This window comes from Mya arenaria, chromosome 16, assembly GCF_026914265.1.
Source record: "Mya arenaria isolate MELC-2E11 chromosome 16, ASM2691426v1".
Lineage (NCBI taxonomy): Eukaryota > Metazoa > Mollusca > Bivalvia > Myida > Myidae > Mya > Mya arenaria.
This window is the reverse complement of record NC_069137.1, coordinates 25,466,870-25,486,396: the sequence shown is the minus strand read 5'-3', so window position 1 is coordinate 25,486,396 and position 19,527 is coordinate 25,466,870. Positions and strand designations below refer to the sequence as shown.

The window sequence follows — 19,527 nt, the reverse complement described above, 5'->3', positions numbered from 1 at the left end:
TTATATCTTCTTGTTTAAGAGACACTCAATGACGTCAGAGTTACTTGTGTTAAACGTGATGCTACCATGTCGCAAAATACTTCAATTAAGTAGACGAAAGCATTCAACATTAATATTAGTTGTTCCAAACAATATTGAAAAGGTTGAGATTGTAAACACTTGAGCTTCAACCGATGCGAAATAGAACTTTTTCATTATTTTATAAATGAAATTTTTAATATCACAAAAAATAGCATCAAGGACTGTAACGTCATGAACATCTTTAAAATGTAATATGCCGACTTGAAGATATCAATAGTACAATTCGTAAATAGTCTCGATTTGAATAAAAATAATAAAAAATCATGAACTACTTGGGAGATTAGTAATGAGCAATCATGTACTTGAACAAATGTTATCAAAAATGTTTAACAAGTTTTTTTAGCTACAATGTATTCATTTGCCATTCGTTAAATACCTAATACAGTTACAGTTCGTTGTACATTGCAGTCTGAATTGTGTAACGTGAATGCTGTAAAACATCTCTGGCAGCTAATGTTATTATTTCAAACTAGTAATTCAACCCAAATCCCATAGCTCGTAAATAAATGACGACAGCTGGAGCAATATCAGATTGCTTGTTTAAGCTGGCAGTTTCAATTGCGCTTTAATCTATTCATCCTGATGGATGAACTATTTAATTCAAGGGTATCTATTTGTAAGCGACAGTTTCCATTACTAGATGTCAAGGAAATCCTGTAAATCTACTCCCGCATATTTATGAAAGTTTAACTCTTCATAGTGTCTGCCTTGTATTTGAAGAAATATAACGTATTTTTTACCAATGACAAGTTAGTATTGGCATTCACATTCTAGCCCACTATTCTAGGAACAGCAGCCCTCCAGCCCTCTAGACATTGTAACCGTACACTATTCTAGAGACAGCAGCCCTCAAGCCCTCGAAACATTGTAACCGTACACTACGTTAGAGTCAGTAGCTCTTTAGCCCTCTAAGTATTGTAACCGTACACTATTCTAGAGACAGCAGCCCTCAAGCCCTCTAAACATTGTAATCGTACATTATTCTAGAGACAGCAGCCCTCCAGCCGCCTAAACCTTATAACAGTACACTATTATAGAGACAGCAGCCCTCAAGCTCTCTAAACATTGTAATCGTACACTACGTTAGAGTCAGTAGGTCTCTAGCCCTCTAATTATTGTGATCCTACACCATTCCAGAGTCAGATAGCTCTCTAGCTCTCTAAATATTGTGATCCTACACCATTCTAGAGTCAGATAGCTCTCTAGCTCTCTTAACATTGTACTCGTAGACTATTCAAGAATTAGGAGCTCTCTTACCCTCTAAATATTGTAATCCTTCACTTTTATAGAGTCTGGAGCTCGATAGCTCTCTAAAGATTGTATTCGTACACTTTTCAGCTGTTAGTAGCTGTCTAGCCCTCGTAACATTTTAATCTTTCACGATTCTTAAGCCAGGAGCGCTCTAGCCATTTCTAAACATTGTAACCTTACAATTGTTCTGGAGTCAGTAGCGTTCTAGCTCTCTATATAATAGCCATGCTTTGAAAGCCCTAGTCTGTTGCTATGACAGTTAAAATGACAACTGATTTATTGCTAAGAATCCACCGCTCGATATAATCTTACCCTTATCCTGTATTGTCACCACCGTGTTGAATGAAACAGGAATTTACTTCTCATTTTTTCCGATCTGATTAAGGGATTGAGTTTCCATGCTTTCAAATATGCAACAATGAATCAATTCAAACAGGCATTATATCACGGCCATACATCAAATGTGTTGACTGTTGATATTGAGACAATCTGACAGAGACATCATGTATTGTCCTACATGGCTCGTATTTCCACATTGCTTGAAAGTTATGTTTGTATCCAATGGTGTTCTTGTAACAAATTGATTATAAACTATTCGCTTAATTCCAATTTTTCTACCATTTTTCATGCATGTACTTACGATGCTATATAATAAAACAACGTGTTAGCTTATGGCAAATAGTTCATACACGGAAACCAATAGAGGACATTACTTTAAACGAGTGTGGTGATGAGAGTATATGGAACTATCCTGACGTAGTTATCCTGTATGCCGAACATGCAACAACGACCAATACTCCATTTTGGGAAGTTGTTTTAGACATTTTTGTCATTTCATGGTTTACCAACTTTAATTTTTAACTAATTCTCGTATTTAAATTCAGTACATAAACATGTATAATAATCATTAATTTTATGTTATAAACCTTTAAATATTAACTGAATAACACATTTATTCAAAAATATTCATTACTGTTAAAATATATAGTGATAAACTAGCGTCTCATAAGATAGAAATACCGTGTTTTCTTCACCTTTCTTTCGAATTAACGCGGTATCATTCCCAGGAACCATTACTTTCGATATTTATTCATCCTTTCCGGTAAATTGTAACAATTAAATTAATTGTGGTACATCTCATTTGGGGATAAGCCCAGTAGTTACAAAAATAAAGGAAAACCCAGTAAAATTCAAGCAGTTTGCCAGTTGTTTACCAGCGGTAAATAGTGTTGGTAAATTTTACAAGTGGCATACCCCAACTGATTATTGATTACCAGTGGTATTCGATAGATGCTTTGTCGTATGTGTTTCTAGTTCTTCAATGGTTTTAGGGTTAAGTTGTAGATTCTGCGAGGTGATCCACACATGCTCGATAAGTTGCACACTGAATCTCTTTCCTGCTTACATCGACATGATTCTCAGACCAATAAATACTTAAAGGGACTAGACATCAGATGGTCAAAAGAAATAAACAAATAATGTATTTCATCGAAACAAGCCTAGAATAGGCAATGCGAGATATTGGAGGCAGATAATGCATCATTTACATGATTAAAAGAATAAACGCAACACTCATGTTGCTGTCTCATCTGGGTTTTCCCGTTAAACAATATTTCCAGTTTAAAACGTTATGCTTGTAAGTACAGATAAATATACGGATTATATTTCCATACTTACTGGGATATACATGGTAGACAACCCTAGTAGATACATGTGTCGTAAGCTATGTGTTGCACCAGTAGGTAAGATTCAATGTGTTGTGCACGACCATGTCAATTCTATGTTAAGTATTTGAGAACTTTCTTTTTTTGCCTTTTTGTTTCTTTTCTGCAATTTTGGAATCAAAGAGTAAATTAAATATTATTGTTTTCAGATGCATTACGTGATTTGTTTGTCCCTAATTGAAAACGAATACGACATAGCCAAACTACCCATCATCCAAAGAAAGTATGAGATAACAAACATGTTTTAGTCCACAGTAATGAAAATCGGATTACATCGATATCTATCGCGACTCGCCTTCACAAATCGTGACCAACATCTGACGTATACTGCCTGTACTGTATATTGCTATTTTTAGTGACCGAAAAGTTGCTAGCTTCGGGGCTCATTTGCAAAACAACCATGCTTTATCTGAAATAAAAACAACAACAAACAAATAACATTGGTAATGTTTTATGTTCCAGAACGAATATAATCAAAAGGATTAAAGCCACACTTGTGCCTCATACAACCATTAAGACTTTCCAATTAACAATTTTGATTATTCCCCATGCTATAAGTCATCTTTGATCGCTTTTATTCCCAATTAATATATTTTCACTTCCTGGAAATCATCCATTTACAGAACCAATGACATGTATCAATGACTTGAACTAATTAAGGTTAACGAATATGGACGCTTTCAATGGAAATTTAGGTGATAGATGATCTATTGAGGTCTTGGTTATTATCATTTATTGACGCATATATATTAGCCAATATCTAGATTATAACCAAGTTGCACTTGAAACATTAATTTTACTGGGATGTTTTGCATAAGAATAAATCTGTAAATGGCAAATGAGAAACAATAGTAGTAAACCCCAATATCAACGTGGATGTTAGGTCAATATTGTCAATACTTATTTAAGGTAACGTTTTACTTTCCAAACATACAATTACATCGCCAAAGAATACTCATAAAAAGCACCTGCAATTAATAAAATATGTCTAAGCCTTTTTATTTTCCGGTTGATTACAAGTGTGTTTACTCAATGCCATTGAACATTTAATATTCGCTAAGTTTGAAATGGTCATAAGCTAAGTATGTCGGGCGATCTGTTGCAGTAAGTCCTGTTTGTTGTGGTAAAGCAGATGAAATATGAATATGCCATACAATATGTTTATGTATTATATCTACCTGATAAGCCAATTTGACAGGGATGTAAATCGGAGGAGTTGATTTCTAATTTGCCTTGTACTATTTTGTCAAAGCTAATTACATTGTCTTCATTTATGACAAATAATTCATTTCTGGAGTAAACTAGTATATAGTACTGAACATAATATATGCGATTACGGACCATGTCGCTCATGATCCTTTTGACATATGAGTCTATGACAAGAATCGGATTACCTAGATTAAGTTTGTGTTAATGACGTTTCGAATGCGTAGGTAATATCTCATTGTTAAGAAGGCTTGTTAGCTGATGTCTGTTTTTCACAAATAATCTTCAGCAAATGGAATTACAAGAAAAAAATGAAATCACCGTTATTACTTTATGAAAAGTCCAGGGCGTATACAGTATGCCAATAGGCATTAGTATTCAGAGGTATTTTTGAGAATTAATGTATACGTAGTCAAATAGGATCTGGTGTCCTATAGTGAAGTTGTGTCGTGTCTAGTAAAGGAATTGGATACATATAACTCATGCAAATAGCTAAATAAATGATTCGTAACCATATTCATTATTAACATTACGGTTAATTTGTTCCCATTTCATGCATATCAAAAGGTTAAATAAAACGGTATTTTGTATTTAAATCATGCAGCATTGCTAGACAGGTGAGTTTGTTATAGTTTTAATCTAGTTACTCCTCAGATTTCTTTGCTTGATAATCCTTGATTTGAGAAACTGGAAAAAAATGAATTTATTGCAAGTTGCTTACAATTCCATAACATTATGTGTCTGAAATGATTATGTTATTTTTTTTACCAGTTTGCCATTATAATTGTACTTAATTGCTTTTGCTAGCTTTTTGTATTTTAGTAATATCCATCTATACCACGCTGCGATAATGTCAGTTGACGGTTTCACAAATCTAAATGAAGCTCATATTGACATGAAAGCAATTATCGGAGAAAATTGGAAACCGTTTTTTTTTTACATGGGAGATAATGTCATGTTTTGTCTTCAGAAAATGTTATTAAAATTCAAGGAACTTATCAACTTAAACAGCTGATCTTTGTTGAATAGAATATCTTGTCAAAGTAACATGAAACCTATATCCCTGAACAATAATTGATTCTCTTCATAAAAATAATTTTGTTTGGAACACGTTTTGTAGCTTAAACCATTAATAAACATCTTATCTTAAGACACACAGACCATGGCCAAACAAATAATATTTGAGTAACATACAACATCACAAAGCAGCATACACTTGACACAATAATCATAAACAAATAATGTTGGCATTCTCCTTGGCAAGGATGGTGAAAAAGACAAACTATTACTCCCATATCAGATAAAACACAATTAATAATATTGTTTAAATGTTTCAAAAAGAAAAAAATAAATGTAGAAAACAATAGTTCTTATGAAGGATACAGAGTTTAATTTGAAAGAAATGTGCATACAACATGATACAACATGGTATTCCTACCTTATACGGCTATATAAGATCACTGTAAAACTTTGAAATTTTACCAAGAAAATATTTTTTTGCGCTTTCTGCTATAAAATATTCGGTTACTGTTTTGTTATCGGTAATTAATATTTTCCAAAAATGCACTATTTAGTAAGAATTTAAAGGTTAATCACTCAAAAATTATGTTAGTAATGCATTTGTATGTAATGGTTTTGATCTTTGATTTTTGTCTATTTACCAATGACGCGCTTTTTTCTTGTTAGTAGAATTAAAAGTAGTTGAGCAACGAGAACCATTGTTATATAGAAAACGTTTAACCAACGTAAACTAAAGCAATGTCCGTATAGCAATGAGAGTTATATAAGCAACATTACATCGATCTATTCACATTCATATGTTCTCATTTGTCTAAAAAGCATACCTTTTATCAGCCGATCGCTAATTGGAAATACCTACATACTTTTAGATGATCGGCGTTTTATAATTCAATTGTTTGATATCGCTTTTTAATCCAAGCATTTGTAAAAGGGGCTCATTGTCGAATGGAAGTATCTTCCAAAGAACTTGCTGTTGTCTAGATGCATTCATTGGGTAATCAAACACCTCAAAAAGTGATATACAATGTTCATCATATATCGGTGCAAAAGGTTAAGCATATGTATCAACTTCTGTGTTTTTATTTTATGATATGAAATAAAAACATAACATGTTTGAACCTTTTCTCGAACAAAATGTTCAACACACAAACTTACTGGGTATCCAAAAGATAATGCAATAGAGTAAAGAGCAAATTGGGACAAAAAAATCGGCCAATAGGTAACTAGAAATCCGTCATCGCCGAAAGGGGAAATATATATTCGATTCACTATCAATGGTGTGCCTTTTTGCTACAGTTTATTTATTGTATATGTGAGTTCAGTCTTGTATAACAGGTATCCATGGATATTCGCAAAATTGCCTCGTTCCAAGACAAAAAATAAAAAAGCTCTCAAAAGGTTCAATCTGTGAGAGTGCAGCTTTAAGCTGTTCAGAATTATCATACGGTGAAGCGTTATAAAAGGTTATGAGGCGAAGAAATTACGTTTTAGATATGACAAGTTATTCACCAAGTAGTAATAAAACGATTTACTATGCTACTACATTGAGGCTGAAACTTTTCCATGCGTACCGACTTCTCCTTCCTTTAATTAATATCTGAATTCTGAGTTTAATTCAGTTATTAGCATATTTGATAGTATTTATATCAAACTCCAAAATATTTTGAGTTCATGCGTACCGAATACCCTCTCGCGTGCTTCTTAACATCCCGCGAATAACGCGTACCTAACTGAGGGTGTCGGCCGCAACAGGGTCTGGTTAGTCCGGGCCCTTATGGAATAACACTAATAGGATTTGTATGATGCCCGGTAACTTTAATTGTTTAACATTGTGAAGGATGTGAGCGTGACGGACAACTCATAATATCACATTATATTTACAATACGTCTTGATTGACAATATTTGAGTTGATAGAAACCTTTATTCCATACCAATGAAAAGGCAAAGGCTTTTGGAATTTATAAAAAGTAGAGCGTTCAATAGCAGTGTTGTTGCACTGGCTCACATTTCGAACTGTCATTTATTTAGTCCATGATACAAGGATGATCCCAATAACTAAGAAGTTACATAGACCTTGTTCAACTGCATATAAGTATTCATTTATGATATGATTCGTTTGAAAAAGAAATGTGTTCCTATTGAAGAAATTTGGTGTCTTTTGATGCGCAAAAAGGCTGTACAAAGTGTTATCAACGACGAGATCCGAGTAAATTTTGCATTTGACCACATTCTATTGCCATACTCTTTATGATGAAGTAATGCATTTGTAAAAGAACAGACATATTTAGTTAAAAGCCAGGGGGAAAACATACGTATTCAATTTGATGTAATCATTTTCCCTTCTATTCAATGAGCTGCAGCAGTGTTGTTGTATTCACGATCTTTTCACGTATGATATCAAGATCAAACAAATTTTCATCAAAGAACGAAAAGAATTACATTGGGATTTTCATACGTTCTATTTTCGTTCATTTGTAGAATTCAATTTGCTTTGTGGCAAGGCCAACATAATAACTCTACAATTTCAATTGCATTTGTACCTTTATGAAGAAAGAAGAATTCGTCCATCATTCCGTGTGTAGACGTTAGCCAATTAGTACAATTAATTCTTCAAAACCAAAACATTTACAACAAGCATGGGAAGAACAGTGTCGGTTAAATATAAACCTGTGAGAGAAAGTAACTGGGGCACCCAACACATCGCGTATGTTGCAAATATTGCCGTTACAGCGCATCACAAATTTGACCAACGCGGTCAATACAGGGACATTCCGAGGAAGCCAACGCGTCACCCTGCACTTAATATCCGACGCTGTCGGAGGAAAAGATTTTGAAGCATCGAGCAGTTTGCAAAATCCTCGATATCTGGGCATGTTTAAGACCTTTATCATCAAAATATAGCAAGGAGCAGACATAATATCACTCAGAGACAAAACATATAATAGAGGTTGACCTTTCGGGAGAGATTTCAGGGACTTGAATGTTGACACCATGACACTTGTAGGAATCACACACTTAAAGCAGACAATGTGACAGGCTTGGCGCAACAGGATAGTATCTCGATTTTATAATAGAACTAGATTCGTCATTATCGGACAAAACATCGAAATACCAACAGAAGCAGATTAAATATCACCAAGAGGATTTAATTTAATAGAGTCTGACCTTTAGGGAGCGATTTCAGGGACTTGAATGCTGATAACTTAACCCTTGTAAGATATAAGTTGAGTAAGTTTAACGTTTATTTGGTATACTCTGCAATGTTTAGTACATGAGACGACAGCCAGCTTCTTGGACGAGTCCAATTGCTAATTTTTTTTATATGTTTTAGGTTCTAACCAAGACGTACCTAATTCTATTTAGTCGTATCACATAAAGATGTCCAGGGTTTATTTAAACATTAATTATTTGAATGTTACATCTGTTTCATTATTTTAGTTTAATCAAAGGATGTAATGTAGCAATAATTCAAGCTACAAGTTAAACATGAACAAAATACTGTTTACGACAGCAGTGAGACGAAAGCTTAGCCGCTTATACTATGTTTTGCTTATTTTACTGGTTCGAGTTTTAGCGTGGACGCCGTCAAACTCGGTTGTAGATCGCAAAGCGAAAACAACCCTGCTCAAAGCCTCCATATTGGACGGTCTCATGTTTATGGTATTCTGCCATCCTCAACTCATGCCACATAAAAATGTTTAATTTCTCGAGTAATAATTAACTTGAATGTTTTACCTTTCTGATTATTAAAAAGATTGAATTGTCATAACTTAACTCTGTGTTCCTGAAACAGATAACCGATGTCTTCGTATAGTTTTATAGCTGTTGCGGGAGGCTGTGGTACTCACCGCCGCAATATTGGAAACCGATGTCTTGCCCGTACAAGGCCTTAAGGCCGTACTGCTGTCCAGTCCCATTACTTGCTGCTTCGCTGTGGTTGTTCGTAGTGATTCTTGGATAACAATATATCTTGGAGTGTTTGCGAAGTTTTCTAATTTAACATTCAAAGGAGTTTGTCTAGTTATTTGGACGTTTTTAAGACTTCGTAATATCCAACATATATCAAATGTTGGAATTGAACGCTTTCAGTTTATTAACGATTGTACACTCCTCGCACTTCTTAAATTAATGAACGCGACAGGTGTATATTTGAAATTGACGGAATTATTACATTTGATTTGAAGTACGACTTATTTATCACATACCTCAGTCTTACTGTTACGGTAATGTTGATTTTATAACATATGATATAACTTGTCATTCAGTTATTTTTCAAAAAACTAAATCAAAACCAACACATGCCTCATTGTTATATGAAGACGATGTGTTTGTCTATTTACACCTAAGAGTCTGAGGCAGTTAGCAGTCAAAATATAATTTGGTAGTAGTTTTGGTACTTTAATATCGTTTAACATCGAAACAAAAGGTATCTTACGAATATATTCGGTACCTCAAACAGAAAATTGCATTAAACGACAAACGAACCAGTCTAAAATGGGTATACAATAACTTTCTTTTGAGTAATTACATATATGTGAGCATATCCAAAGTAGTTTGCAATTTTTCCGTTTATTTATCATATCATTCAGATTCAATTGTTGTTCATTAATTTGCTTTAAGATAACCTTTGTAGTCTGAGAAATTTGTTCAATCAGTTGTTGAACGGAATGCCTGACCGCCCGCGTTTCTCGTCCTTTCAGTTAAAAACAAAGCAACGCACGGTATTCGTGGTATTAATGGGTTGTTTTAATTTCCTGGCTGGGCCAAGCGAAACGGAACAGGGATTGATTACAGAGGCGTGAACATGATTTAACCCCAATCGTAGACTCTGGTTTATGTTTTTTTCAGGCAATGATTTACAATTCTTCTCTGCTTAAATCACAATATAAACATCAAAAATACTTTCATTATGGCTACATATACAGACAACCAATATACAACTAATAATCCATAACAAAGACAGGTTCATTTGCTAATATTACAAAGAGATACATATATACAGTTCGTCTTCTGCAGGATAGCCGCTTGTTTGTTGAAATGGAAAAAAAATAAACACCATTATCTTCTAATTTGTAAGGTACTCTACTGCATGTAAAACATTGTTCATATGTTCAGCACTTCTACCATAAACAGAGGGCAGCAGTTCATGATATAAATGAGGAGTGTGAAGAAGTTTGCGGAAAAGTAATCTCATATTTTTTTCAAATCGCATTTTCATGAGAATTGCTCCTTTAATATTTAAAGTATTCATTACTTTACAAGTTTACAAGAAAAGGTTGACAAAGTGATTAATATCGAGACTATTGAATTTACAGTGCTGGGTATGCGGCCGTACGTCATTGATGTGATCTAGAACAGCATATATTTTCAAACACTTTGTTTCCTATCATAATTTTCAAAATACTCATTACGAAACACGAAGTTGTACCTTTTCACCCATGCATAGTAACTATGCATATACGGTTCAGGGGGAAGGGAAGATATCGCCGACTAAACTGCATTGAACGATTTGTCCAGGCCAATAAAGTGCTGTCGTCTCATGAATTGTTTTAGCATAGGGAAGAGGTATCTTGACGTATGACGTTACCAATGGGACTACTTTTTTCTTAGACTACATGTAAATGAGACATATACAAGGTTGTTGCATCTACAGTTATTTTGGATTTCATTATTGCAGACGCATTAAGTAATTTCTGTTTTTTAAAGTCTTATTATTAGTTGTGTCATAAAATCAGGCACCATTGTCTGTAATTATGACTGAAAAAATAACATCGGCATACATAGACATTTGTCTCATGAAATCTTGCGTGATTGTCCGCCGTTGTGACAAATAGGTTTACTGTCACATTTGCATACATGTGTGCCGTAAATTCTGGAATTATCGTCTGTCGTTGTGACAAAAATTTAGCAGTCGTGTCTCTATGCTGTTGTAGCGCTATTTTCGTTGTCCGTCGATCAGGTTATGACACAAGACAAACATACCTAAGTATTCTATTTTGTTATACTTTTTAGGGTTTTTCCTTAGACTACTTAATGAAGAATGTCATTATTTATTTGGTTGCACTGACCTTTGTATAATGACATTTCCGGAAAAATGTAAATGCCTTTTGATTAGAAATCTGATAAAATCTTCCTTTTAAAAAAAATCAACTCCTACTTACAGCTTTACATGTCGCAATGGACATATGTATTATGCTTGCTAAATATATAACATCAAATTATTTTAAACTAAATAAACATGAATTTTTAAACAGTTTATGTTTTGGTCTTTTTAACGATTTTTGCGCTGTGGAAGGCTATTAAGACAATCCTGCGAGAAATTAAGGACACTACTATTCCTGAGAAAGAATTAGGACACCGTTTCGGAGCGTTCTTATAGAAAACATAAAGTGATTCCGGAGACGATTCCTAATTGATATTAAGGAATCTATATTCAGGACACCATTTGTGAAACGTATTCAGGACGCAATTCCTGATATATATTTAAGACACCTTTCCTGAGCTATATTAAGAACACCATTCCTAATGGGATATTCAGGACACCATTTGTGAAACGTATTCAGGACGCAATTCCTGATATATATTTAAGACACCTTTCCTGAGCTATATTAAGAACACCATTCCTAATGAGATATTCAGGACACCTTTCCTAAGATAAATTAAGGACACCATTCCTGAAGGATAATCAAGACAACATTCCTGACATATATTCAGGACACCATTCCTAAGCGAATAAAATGGATCGAATTAATGTAAGTCGTTTGTCATTTCGCCGCAAAGTGAGTCATAAAAAGGATAAACATCGACACGAACTTTCCGATAACAGCAGTGAGGATATACCTAGGATCAAGTATATTAGGTAATAGTAAATATTTTATTGTTCTTGTTAGGTCCGAAGGTTATGTTTTTAATGAATGTCGAACACTGATAGATTTAGTAAGTGATGACACAATTATCGAGTACAATCCATACATCGTCGCTGACAATGTCATGTCGGAGACAATGATAGTGGTTGTCCAAAATCGATGTCGCTTATGTTATTTCCGGTAATAATGTATTTTTTTTGTAATGCGGTTAAAGTCCAGAAAATGTAACTTTTTTCTTTCTTTCCGGTTCATTGTCGTTTTGTTCATTATACAAGGGAGGTCACTCTTTTATAAAAACGCAGTAATTTTAAACAATTTGGCTCAAATCATTCCAAATTCTCCAAAAATTACGATTTATGTTTTATGGTTTATATATTTCATACCACCTTTTACAATTGTCTGTTACCATAGGGATCCCGGCTGGTTCCATTCTGTTCGTAAAACCGTTTTTAATATCGATTTTATTTCATGTTAATTACTTTTTTTGTGAAATGTTATAAAAGTAGGATATGTGTTCGGAATTTCCAGGTCAATATGTTATTGAAGGTTAATAACTATGCATTGTGTTATTAAATTGATAAAATGCAAATATAATTTACTTAATGTCGTGTGCATCGTTTTGCAACTGATAATTAATTATTATGCGTGTGTTTAATTGTTGTGTTGTTTCTTTAAGTTATTGTAGACAGTAAAATGTTATGGAAATGTATTTACTGTTTAAACCAGCATGAATATAGACACTCACTAATTCCAGGTAAAAACATTTAAATGTTGACGATGACAGTACGTTTAAAGAATGTATTCCCAAATTATATTATGAACTTTCAACAGTAGTCCAAAGGCAAATTCGAATCGATTATCGATAACAATTGAAATCCGATTTTCATACACTTATTAAAGGTCAATTCAATTGTTGGCAACCCAGATCATGTTTACAACTGTTTTCTACACATTCGTTGCAGTTTTATTTTAAGTTTTTACACTTTAATAATTTCATATAATTACAACACTTCAATTAACACTTAATTTGTTAAATCTGTTCTCAGTAAATGGTAGTAAAATATGTTTCCTTAAAAGTCATGCGTTTTACTTGGAACTATTTTTAATATCTTATGTGCAAAGTATTTGATTTTTTTTCAGCAGAAATTTTATATAAAATGTTTGTGTCATCAATTTATGACATCACATCAAATAAAAAAAAACATTCTAAGCGAATCATAAACTATTTATAAGGGATCAATGTATTTAACTTTTTTGAATTTGCAGATAATGTTCAAGAAATAGATTGAAGCTAAACTCATTGATTTTATCATTAATGGATTTAACTTTCCGTATTTATATTGCCATTAACCGTTGCATCTTTCAAAAAACTTGAGTCTGGTTTCTTTTCTGAATTGTTACTTGCTATAGATCTAAAGTAATTGTGCTTTAGATAAGAAAAATGAGCAGTATGAAAATTAAAATTAGAATCTAGAATTAAGTAGCTTACGATATGTGTTAAGACGTGAATTTAATAATGTTTTCTCAAAATGATATGACTAATTGGATTTCATCACATCAGTGACTCCTCCATTAACCTTTGCCTTTATCAATACCAATCTTTTAGCTCTTCATTGTTATTATACCCTTCTTTTAGCATCTGGAGAATAGCTCACGCAATGTTACGTGATAATTTAGATAAATCAGTCAGAGGTATGAAAGAAACACATGTAAGCATATGCAAACCTGGAAAATAAAACAGTATAAAACGAAATGGACGGATAAAACGAAGGGCGTTGATGACTAGATTGGTACAATTAAGATTACAAGCCAAAACCAATTCTTCAAACTATATTTGTGGTGGTTGAAAGATTTAAAGCATAGCGGAAAAAGCACGCGTATTCGTGCTATTAAACATGATTTAGGCCTTAATATATCGGACAGTTTCGGTAACAAGTCGGATTGCTCGATGTCATCTGTCGGACATGTCATGAAAACAGACTTGCTGCTCGAAAAAAACGAGTTGTAAATAGCCATGCTGTAGAATTAGCCAATCAGTTGAAATTTACTTTGTTTTGTTTTCAGTCAGACGGAAGCTCAGAATATTGACCAAGAGCTGTTTACGGAATATGCCTTTAGTGTTGACCAGCTTATGGAACTTGCCGGTTATAGCTGTGCCGTGGCAATAGCTAAGGTAAGTTATCTGTTTCTGGTGATGATCCGTTTATTGGATTAGAGACATGGTCTCATGAATGAGGCCGTTTATAGCTGCGCCAATGCGATAGCAAAGGTTAAACATTGGTAAGGTGCGTGAGAGAAACAACGAAACAATGGCACAAATAAACGCGAAGCCTTTTGCATTCATTTCCTTTGGCTTACTTTGTTCAAACATTATTACATCTTCCAAAACATGCAATTTTCATTGTTCACAAGCAAAACCTTGCTAGAAACTCATTTTAACTGATAATATCCACACTTCAACTTCCATTCCTTAAATGGCAATTGCGAATATTTTCCGATGAACGCAACATTTTCGAATCACGAATCATCGCATAACAATATACATGTAAATTGAAAAATGTGTATCTTGTGATTGTTGAATTGTGTCAGCAGGACGTTAAAAAAACTTAAATCAACATGTTACAAAGAGTAAATTAATGATATGTTAAATGTATTGTTTTCATTAGTGTTTCAATTTTACGTTTTAAATTAATTTGAAGTTATGGATTCTCCCGCGTTATTGTGATGTCATTTGATTAACTGTTTCCGGTTACGATCGGGTCGTTCTATATACAGAGTGGTTGATGAAGACTAACTGTAATGTTTTTTTTAAATTAAATAAAGTATTTTTGAAAACATTTTTTGAATGAAATTATGAACTATTGGTGTAAATATAAGTAATGAATTGCGTGATTGATGCCATTATCTGCGATAAGAACGCAGTTGGGCTGGTCCGTCGGACTCAACACACTTTAATCAGCCAAAATGAGTTCATACCCCGAAAATGACTTCAATCCCGCAATTCATTCCTCAAATAATGTTGGATCGAATGTTTTTACAGTGTTATCCCATAGAAGAGATGACGAAAGACAACCATGCGGTGTTGGTTTGTTGTGGTCCGGGAAATAATGGAGGGGATGGTTTGGTGTGTGCGAGACATCTTAAAATGTTTGTGAGTATACTTTGTGCTACACATATTCACATTTTTATTACGTTACTTTATGCTATGCTATGAAACTAAACATGTTTGTAAGTTCTGCTCTGACATATTGAACGCTCCTTTTCTCTTTTAGCATAAGACAATGGCCAATGAGTCTATTTTTTGCTTATGATGTTTTCGCGCATTAGATTTATTCACCGATGATATGTTTCATCAATACCGATGCATACAAATAGGACATTTGGAAACATAAGGTAAACAGGTTTAGCCGAAATTCACATTGGACAAAATATAGGAAACTCTGGTCAGTCACCATTTTGTATAACCAAGAAGCCTTAACGGATTATAATATTATTAAACAAGATGGCATTTTCTGAACAACATGACTAACGAGGCACGAACCAATTACAAACAACTGATTAATACGCCAGACTTACAATATATAGATATTGACTCCTTTGAGTTATTGATGAAATATTTCGATCGGGAAACAAGGGAAATATTTGTCAATGTGTTGCCTGATGAAGAAAAAAATCCTTTTAATCATATACGCATATCAAGAAAAAAACAATTCTAGAACTAGCCTTTCTCCTGTAAATTGTAGGGCTACAAACCAACCATCTTCTACCCGAAGCGGCCATCCAAACCCCTGTTCGACGCATTGTACCAGCAATGTGAAGGGATGGACATGCCTGTTTTATCTTTCTTCCCATCAGAAGCTCACCTTATAACCGACTCGTACAACTTCGTAGTCGATGCCTTGTTTGGATTTAGTTTCAAAGGTATGCTCCCCTTATATTAGACACGAACCCCTTCCTTTCTGATGCCTTGCAAGGATTCAGTTGTAATGGTAAGGTTTTTTGCAATAAGAAAACATATTCTTGGAAACAAACAATTTTCTTTTCATTTAATACAACGCATATGTTTTGACACCTTTCAATCCCACCTACGTTTCTCTATAATGTTAAAACATACATGTAATATGTTGCGTGAACAATATGTTGTTTGTTTGTTTAGATGTCCAGGTCTTAGTTTACTTGTGCAAGTTCCCCAAAGGCGTTTCAAAATTATTCGTTACTATCATCCCTTACAAAACGGTAACGTCTGATCTAGTATTACCGAACATATGCCTTTTTAACGACGATGTAGGTGAAATGAAAATGATATGATGAATTTTAATTCAATGTCCATGTATTTCCAGCCCCCGTGAGACCGGAATTTGAACCAGTCATGGAGACGCTGAAAAAGATTGAGGCGCCCATTTGCAGCATTGATGTTCCCTCAGGTAGGCCAAATATTTAAACAGGAAAGGCATATGTACGTGTAATGGGTATGGTACGAGTATGATAACTTCATTTACTATTTATTCATCACTATTGGCCCTTGGCTTTTAAATGATGAATATTTGAATGTGTTTATGAGTCGTTGTAACTGTCAACATGTTTGGTATTAACTAGACGTTCTGAACGATATCATTCAATTTGTAATGGTTAGTCAAAATAAATGCAGAAGTCAATTTGTTACGTCAGGGCGTCACACTTCCCTTATTCCTTCAAATAACATGAACTATTTTTACGCAGTTAAGTAAACATTCTTTGTTTGGATAGTTGTTAATAAATGTTAATGTGTTTTTCTATTTCGTTAACGTCGATAATCTGTATTTCGGGCTGAAAAATAAATAGCAGGCTCTCCAGCCGTTCCTTCTTTTCCTAGTTTTCCTAGTGTTTCCTTGTTTTTAAAGTGCTAATAGTTTTTCCTAGTTTTTTTTTTAAAATGATCCCAGTATTCCTGGTTTTTCATTTGCAGCATGAAGTCCAGACTGAAAGTTCAAATTTTGTTTTTTCATTGTGTTTTGAAGATTTTCTTGCAGAAAACAATGTAAAGATGTTCAGCTGACTTGCCTATGATACTTGCAGTAATGGTTTCGTGTCACTGATACATAGTTCGGCCTTCACCCATGGTGATTTAAGGTTAGACTATGCTGAAGTGACGCCAAACAGAAACAAATTTACAGTCAGCTGAACACTTATATGTAAGGTAATTGGACAGTTAAACAGAAGTAAGGTAATACTTTATCTGATAATTTCACCTAGTTTTTGTCTCAGTATTCCTAATTTTTTCCTGGTTTTCTGCTCGAAAAATTCCTAGTTTTCTCCTTGTTTATTCAGATGTATTGCTGGAGAGCCTAAAACATAAATCTTAACGTCGAAACAAAGACACAAGCAACCCAAAAGATCTCTGTTCTGGTCTACTCATATCCGTAACTGCTACATTACAGTTAAGTTTGTGTAAAAAAATCAAGTTCACTAACCTATTCTGATTTTGATACCCATTGCTTAGAAAAACGCTTTATAAAAGTATATGCAATCTTGTTAATGTTTATTGTCATTATGTTTCAAAACATGTTTGGCATGTTTGTTTTGCAAAGTTTGATACCAGTTGTAAATGCTTTGTTCTTCTTATAACAATTGTGGAATAAGATGAAGAATTTTCATTTTGAGATTCAATACATTAGTGAAAACGGCCCTTGATCTACTGATCTCGAAAGTTTCTCCCATTTGTTCAGCTTCGACACCCAAACGACTGGTTATAGGTGTTTCTGATCTCGCTACCTGTTCCTTAATGTTTTAGGATGGGACGTTGAAAAAGGCGATCCTAATGGTCTTCAACCCGAACTGCTTATCTCACTAACTGCTCCCAAACAATGTGCTCGCCTGTTCAAAGGAAAGCACCACTACCTTGGCGGAAGATTTGTCCCTCGTACTTTGGAACAAAAATACGAGCTGAATCTGCCGCCTTACCCTGGCACGGACTGTGTGGTGGAATTAAAGGTATGGTTGTGTTAATTGCCCAGCCAATCTGATAATAAAGGTATGGTGGAGTTATATTGCCGATTTAATCTGGTAAGAATGATATGGTTGATAAATATTACCCATCCAATCTTGAAATTAAGGTATGGTGGAGTTATATTGCCGATTCAATCTGGTAAATAAGGTATGGTGGAGAAATATTACCCATACAATCTGGTAAATAAGGTATGGTTATGTTGGTGTAATTTCAAAGAGAATTGCATGTTGATAAATGATTTATACTTGTACGTTAAAACATCTCAAACTATATGTTACCTATTGTTTTTAATGTGATTTTTTTCTCCTGTTTATTTCAACTGAAATATGATGAGAAGTACTTTGTAAAATTTCAAGGTCAACAAATTTTGATTTGTGTATATATATTATTTTTTTGTCTAAGTATTATATTCAGTGCGCACCAGGCATCCAACATTCACATATTTATTTATCAGTTAAAGCAACTTTAAGAAAAGTCCAGGATAAGTCTCCAAATAGGATGCATCATAATGTTCTTAACTGGTTGACGGCGCATACGACTTGGGCACTTTATCTCTTGATGTAGTCATTCATTCAAATTGTTTCTACAGAAATTGTCGAATTATTGCAGATCGGTTGAGGCAAAGTACTGATTGCAATGTTAGATTAATTTATTTGTGTTTTGTCTTTTGAGCAGGATACACAAGAGGATGGGACCGCATAGCAGCTTGTGTCAAACAGGGAACTGTCGTCGATCTTGAGTGTTCGCGTTGATAACTTGCTGATTTTGTACTTCCGTTTTATGTTGAATAGTGTTTTATTTGTTATATGCGAATAAGGATGAACTGATCCATACATACATTTCAAAAGTTCAATAAAATGTTAACTAAAAATGAACAGTTCACGGCATGATAATAGTTGATAGTTAACTTCCTTGCTATTTATAACATTATTTAGTTATTTCCTAATCTGTTTTCGACATAATTATGACAATAAATAGTCATATGTAATACGTTGAGTTATTCATTTCACGTTTTCTTGTTTCCTGCGCACTACTGGAGACATCCGTGTATATGGTCGTCGGGCAGGAAGGCAATTAATAAGTATTTATTAAACTAATTGAAGATTTAGCAATCGGCTATACAAGAACTCGAACCGTGTGGGGCTCAGACCTCCAGTCTCCTGCTCCGTGGGCGGAAGCCCAAACCTATAGAAGACAAAAGTGGTTACGTTATTTAAACTTATAATCACACTTGTGTATCTGAAATAACATGCCTCACAAAAAACCCTGCTATATTTTGGACACCATTCATCAACAGTATGAAACGGTAGTTTTGACTCAAAACTACAAAATTTGGCTCCACTAATCCTTATCGTACTAATCCATTAAGATTGGACAAACAGTGTATGATTG

At 34.1% G+C, this 19,527-nt stretch overlaps 1 protein-coding gene across 3 annotated transcripts in view; it reads left to right on the top strand.

Annotated features, from left to right (window-relative positions):
• The window catches only part of LOC128222179 (NAD(P)H-hydrate epimerase-like), a 67,293-nt gene extending 48,186 nt beyond the window's left edge, over positions 1-19,107 (top strand). Inside the window, exons 1-7 of one of the 3 annotated variants that reach the window (XM_052931062.1) lie at positions 11,565-12,142; positions 14,214-14,322; positions 15,190-15,300; positions 15,893-16,070; positions 16,490-16,573; positions 17,920-18,119; positions 18,808-19,107. In XM_052931062.1, coding sequence (XP_052787022.1) covers positions 12,021-12,142; positions 14,214-14,322; positions 15,190-15,300; positions 15,893-16,070; positions 16,490-16,573; positions 17,920-18,119; positions 18,808-18,837 — 834 coding nt within the window. In that variant the 5' untranslated portion in view covers positions 11,565-12,020 and the 3' untranslated portion in view covers positions 18,838-19,107. Of the gene's footprint in view, positions 1-11,564; positions 12,143-14,213; positions 14,323-15,189; positions 15,301-15,892; positions 16,071-16,489; positions 16,574-17,919; positions 18,120-18,807 lie in introns of those variants that run through there. The other 2 variants (XM_052931061.1, XM_052931060.1) reach the window with 2 other exon arrangements.
• The last annotated feature ends 420 nt before the right edge of the window (positions 19,108-19,527 follow it).